The sequence below is a fragment of the Trichosurus vulpecula genome, chromosome 6, assembly GCF_011100635.1.
Source record: "Trichosurus vulpecula isolate mTriVul1 chromosome 6, mTriVul1.pri, whole genome shotgun sequence".
NCBI lineage: Eukaryota > Metazoa > Chordata > Mammalia > Diprotodontia > Phalangeridae > Trichosurus > Trichosurus vulpecula.
In genome coordinates this window covers 2,848,010-2,853,835 of record NC_050578.1, presented here as the reverse complement: position 1 = coordinate 2,853,835, position 5,826 = coordinate 2,848,010, and the positions used below count along the sequence as shown (strand labels likewise).

Below are 5,826 nucleotides of genomic sequence, written 5' to 3'. Positions count from 1 at the left end.
GAAGAAAGGGTTGAGGTGTTTGTGCATGAGGAGAGGAAACGGGACAGGGTGGACATGGAAAGGCAGGGCCAAAAACTTTCTGTGAGAAGAGACAGCCGCCGAGGGTGCCAGCCAAAGCAGCGTCTCCCTCCGACAAAGATCTGCTGGAGGATTTACGTTTTCTTCTTTCAGACGAGTTTCTGTTGAACGCTGAATTCTGGAGTCACAGCCGTAAATCTAGGAGGGGCCTCATGTTACAGATGGGGAAACTGAGGCCCGGAGAGGCGAGGGGACGGCTCGCCTTCCTTCCTGTTGCTGCTGACCCTTCCTTGGGCATTGTCTCCGGTAGATTTCCGGGCATCTTGCCGGCGATTCTTGCTGCAGAGGGCCGCCCTCTATGCTATCTAGTGTCGTCCTCAGAGTATGCTACAGACCCCCTGGGCAGAGGAGACAGTGAGGGGTCCAGGTGACAGATGAAGGTCTGGCCCAGAACCACAACCTAGCGGTGACGGAGGACTTGCCTTCCCCTTGTGCCGAAACGTGCTCTCCCTCCCCCCTCCTCCTACTCTCCCCATCCCCAAAAGCGGAACGGCTGATCATTTCTTAATCTGCCTCACGGCAAATTCTGCTCTTCCAGAGGTGAAGGAGCCAAGGAGCGGAGCACGCCACTCCTCCTCTGATTCTTACTGACAACAACACAAATTGGTTAATGGGGTAGAAAGGACGGGGACCTCAAAGGGAAGTGATCCTTCTGTCAGTCAGTAGACAAGCATCTTTAAGTCCTGCTCCCGCGGCAGGCAGCATGCCAGGTGATGGGAACATACACACACGTCCTCAAGGAGTTTACATTCTATCAGAATATATACTGTTTTAGAACACCTGAGAGATTAAAAAAATGTTAAATGTCTTGACCTGTAATTGGGGGAAAAATAAAATATTATTTTTTAAAAATTAAATTAAAAAAAGAACTGAGTTAGGAGAGGAAAACAGGCAAACATCAGCATGCCCTTTAGGGTTAGGTGCAGAGGATTTCCAAGGCTTGGGGAAAGCATCAGTAGGGACCCTTGGAGTGCACGTGTGTGCTTTATATATACATACATGTATGTATGTGTATATGTGTATATGTACATACATATATATATGTAAAGTTTATAAGCTCTTTACAAACCTTAAAGTGCTTATAAATCCTTGCTAGATTCAGGTGAGGAAGAATAGGGGGATTGCCTAAAGAGATCGGTGTGGATACATAGGGAGCTCACCAACCCACTCAGATTTAGAACAGGGACGTATATAACATAGAAACCAGGGCAGGTGGGTAAAGGGGGTCGATGCCAGAAGCCTGGCACAGTCATGCAGGAATGGTGTCGGCTGGTCTGACACTCAGAAAGAGCAAAGGCTGCCAGGGAAGCTGAGGACAACAAGGTGGGGGGAGGGGAGGCTGTAAGTGATATTGGGGAACAGAGGAGAGTCAAAGAAGAGATAGGATTGCTGATGGGGTTGAATGGGATGTTGATAATGGAAGACCAGAGAAGGCAGAGCTGTCCAGCAATTATTCTGTTTTTTCTGCCTAGGAGAATGGTCTTTGTGCTTGAAAGGACAGAACAAAAGTGGCTAATGGGGAAGTGAAACTCAGGACAAGTAGCAGGATTGAAAGAGCCCTTAGCCACCGTTGGTGAGCCCACGTCACTGAAGACAGATGAGGGTACTCAGAGAACTGTCAGCAGTGGCTGCTGAGCCCCTATCAGGGGTCCCCAAATGACTGTGGGACAATGCCCAAGAGTTGTCACAGGATTGGAGGAGGGTGGCCTGATTTTAAGAAAACAAAAGAAAATAGAATCTGCAAACTCTAGCGATCTTGTATTCCTGGCAAAAGTCTAGGAGGTCTGTTAAAGGAATGGTTGGCAAACACCTAGAAAAGGAGGCTGTGATCATGGAGGGCCAGCAGGGCTTGTTCAAGAATAGGTCCTGTCAGACCACCCACATCTCCTTTGTTGACAAGATTATTAGAATGGAGTGGATCCAGAGAATATTGTAGCTAGAGGAGAGATAAGAGGGTGGAGCTGTAATTCCATTGGCATAGGGAACCCCAGATGAGGAAGCTCCCTCTACCAATGTCATTTGACCCCTCTGCAACTTACAGTCTGCCTGAGGCACTGGGAGATGAGTGACTTGGCCAGAATGTGTCAGTGGCAGGACTTGAACTCAGCTCTTCCTGACTCCAAAGCTAGTTACAAAAGTTACAAAACTACAATTTACTTAAATTTCAGCAAACCTTTGAGTCTCTCGTACAAGGAATGTTTGTTGCCTCCACTTCCCTTCCTTTCATCCTTTTCTAAACACTCCGGTCTGGTTTCTGACAACACTATCCAACTGGAACTGCACCAAAGTAGCCAATGAATCTGATGTTCTTCTCTCAGTCTTCATCCCTTCAGTCCTCTCTGCAGCCTTGGCCTCTGGTGGTCACTCTCTCCTTCTGGATCTCCATCCTCTGGGCTTGGTTCTCCTGCCACCTGTCTGACTGCTCCTTCTTAGCCTCCTTTCCTGGCTCATCATCCCCCACCCGTGGATGTCCCCCCACCCCAGACTCTGCCCGGGGTCCTCCTCTCTCTCTCTCTCTCTCTCTCTCTCTCTCTCTCTCTCTCTCTGCAGAAGACTTAGCACTTGGGTGCCATCCTCAGCTCTCTCTTGAGTGCCTTGTCTATCCATCAGTTGTCACATCTTGTCATTTCTGCCCATGGTACACTTCTCAAGTCTGTATTCTTCTCCTTCTCTTCATTCACAGAATATCCATCGCCTCCCATTAGGCCCTCCTCACCTCTCACCTAAACTATGGGAGGGGCTAGAGAAGGACATCTGTGGGGGGTTTTCTTGGTTTCCTTTCATAATAGGAGTCAGCAGTATGGTGCAGTGGGATGGGCCTCGGGTCTAGCATCAGAGAGCCTGGGCTCCAATTGTCTCCTGCGGTCTATGACCTGTGTGGCTTTGTGTCTCCTTCCCTCTCTGGGCTTTTGCTTTGTCACACGTGACTTCTAAAGTCCCTATGACTGAGTCAGATGATGCCTGGTCCGGTCCTTTGTTGGCTGGTTCATGGTGAGGCTTCCCCGTAGTGGGGTTTCTGGTGACCTGATTAACCTCTTCTTCCAGGCTCTTGGTCCCTGGATCTGTGATCTCATCCTCCCTGACTCTGAGCTGACCAGGCCTGGCCTTGTTGGATTGCTCAGATCACTTGGTGGTATCTTGGTCAGTGGTAACAGTGGCTGAGGTTGGCTTGGGCTTGGCCCTCTTACTGCATGGAGAGATGGAGAAAGAGGAAGAGGAGGAGCAAGGGGAGGAGGAGGAAAAGACAGAAGGATGAGCAAGAGGAAAAAGGAGGAAGAGGGAGAAGAGGAGGAGGAAGAGGAGAAAGGAAGAAGAGGGAGAAGAGGAGGAGGAAAAGGAAGAAAAGAAAGGAGGAAGAGGAAAAGGAGATGGAGGAAGAGGAAGAGAAGAAAGGAAGAGGGAGAAAAGGAGGAGGAAAAGGAGGAAGAAAAGAAGGGAGGAGGAAGAAGAGAAGGAGATGGAGAAGGAGAAGAAAGGAGGAGGAGGGAGAAGAGGAGGAGGAAGAGGAGAAAGGAAGAAGAGGGAGAAGAGAAGGAAGGGGAAGAGGAAGAGGAGGAGGAAGAAAAGAAAAGAGGAGGAAGAGGAGAAGGAGATGGAGAACGAGAAGGAGAAGAAAGGAGGAAGAGGGAGAAGAGGACAAGGAAGAGGAGAAAGGAAGAAGAGGAAGAAGAGGAGGAGGAAAAGGAAGAAAAGAAAGGAGGAAGAGGAGAAGGAGATGGAAGAAGAGGAGGAGAAGAAAGGAGGAAGAGGGAGAAGAGGACAAGGAAGAGGAGAAAGGAAGAGGAGGAGGAGGAAAAGGAAGAAAAGAAAGGAGGAAGAGGAGAAGGAAATGGAGGAAGAGGAGGAGAAGAAAGGAGGAAGAGGGAGAAGAAGAGGAGGAAGAGGAAGAGGAGGAGGAAGAGGAGGAGGAAGAGGAGGAAGAAGCCTCACCTACCATAGCCATGCCAAGGAGTACTTGGAGGGAGGCCATGGGATGGGGGCAATGACTGGGTTGGCTCTGTGCCTGGCTGCTGGCTTGGGTTCTGACCAGGCGGGGCCCACCCTACACACACCCTGTTCCCTCAGCCTTTGTTTCTCTGAGTCTCACCAAACCCTTTTCTCTCTTCTCTCCTGCAGGGGAGTTGCTGAGTCAGCCCAGGCCAGAGGGGGTCGCTGAGATCATCTGCCCCAAGAACGGCAGCGAGCGAGTGAACGTGGCCTTGGTCTACCCCCCCACACCCACCGTGATCAGTCCTTGTTCCAAGTGAGCTCCCCTTGAGCCCAGCCCGCAGTCTTTCCCTCAGCATCAGCTGCCCCTGGAGGTCTCACTTTGCAAACCCTGAAATGCAATGCAAACGCTAGCGATCATCGGCATCATTTATTATTTATTATTGCCATTTCAAAAACATGATTTTTTCTCAAAATTACACTGAATTTCTGGAACATCCAGATCTCCCCACAGCCAGGCTGGGACCTCCCTCCAGTTGTCACCACTGGGCTCAGTAGTGCAGGTCTAAGGAGGGGACGAGCATCTATTAAACTCCTACTGTGTGCCAGGCATTGTACTCAGTAAGCCCTTTTACCAAGACGATCTCGCCTGGGAGGGCGGTGCCATCGCCTACTCTCCCCATTTCACAGATGATGACAGAGGCTCAGAGAGGGCAGTAAATGTCTGAGGGGGATTCCATTCTATGGTCTCCCTGGCCCTGAGTCCAACACTCAGTCCACTGTACCACCTAACAGACTCAGGCCAGAGGGACCAACGTGCAGCCGAGAAGGAAGACCCTGAGTTCGAATCCCCTCTCAGACACTAGCCGTGTGTCTCTGGACAAGTCACTTAACTTGTGTCTGCCTCAGTTTCCTCACCTGTAAAACTGAGGGTGATGATAGTACCCAGCTCACAGGGTTGTTGTGAGGGTCCAGTGAGTCAATAGAGGTAAAGTGCTTTGCAAGCCTTACAGAGCTGTGTCAATATTAGCTAGTCTTATTCTCCCCATTTTCCAGGTTAGCAAACTGAGTCTTAAAGAGGGGGGTGGTTTGCCCATCCACATCACCACCTGCCTCCTTTCCTTTGAGTCAGAAATCATCTCCCCAGTTCTTGCTCCCCCTAATAGCATCTTCTCTTCCTCCCTCCCTGCTGTTCACAGGAAGAATGTTGGCGAAAAGCACAGAAACCAGTAATGGCAGGTGAGGCTGTGGGGTTTCCTGAAGAGGAAGACAGCCCTGAACCCACTTGGGCCGTCTTGGCTGGCATCTAGGGGATGGAGCCTGAGCTGGTCTCCCAGCATGAACAGATGTGTGGAAGGTACTTTCAGAGGATGGAGCGGACAACCTGGAGCCTTTGGAATGGAGCTGGGAGAAAGGGGATTGGGGAGGGAGGTAGGGAGGGAGGAAGGAAGGAGAAAGACTATGGAGCAAACATTTTACAATCTGAACCTCAGAACTGTGATCTGCCAAGGAAGAGCTACTTGAAGAGGAAAGGGGGAAAGCTGAAGAAGGAAGGAAGGAAGGAAGGAAGGAAGGAAGGAAGGAAGGAAGGAAGGAAGGAAGGAAGGAAGAATGAAATAAATAAATAAAGAAAGAAAGAAATAAATAAAGAAAGAAATAAAGAAAGGAAGGAAGGAAGGAAGGAAGGAAGGAAGAAAGAAAGAAGGAAAGAAGGAAAGAAAGGGAAGGAAGGTCTAATGGCCACTCAGGGATTTTGTTTTCTGTGCACACATAAGCCATAGCTGCCCTCCAGATGGCTGGATCAGAGACTCTGAAGTCAAT

At 49.8% G+C, this 5,826-nt stretch overlaps 1 protein-coding gene across 2 annotated transcripts in view; it reads left to right on the top strand.

The window, feature by feature from the left end:
* MFHAS1 (malignant fibrous histiocytoma amplified sequence 1) overlaps positions 1-5,554 on the top strand; it is a 45,612-nt gene extending 40,058 nt beyond the window's left edge. Inside the window, exons 2-4 of one of the 2 annotated variants that reach the window (XR_005010692.1) lie at positions 4,195-4,321; positions 5,205-5,362; positions 5,499-5,533. Coding sequence is in view for 1 of the 2 variants with exons in the window: in XM_036764133.1 (XP_036620028.1) it covers positions 4,195-4,321; positions 5,205-5,238 (161 nt within the window). In the remaining variant the exon portion in view is untranslated. Of the gene's footprint in view, positions 1-4,194; positions 4,322-5,204 lie in introns of both variants that reach the window. The other variant, XM_036764133.1, reaches the window with a different exon arrangement.
* The last annotated feature ends 272 nt before the right edge of the window (positions 5,555-5,826 follow it).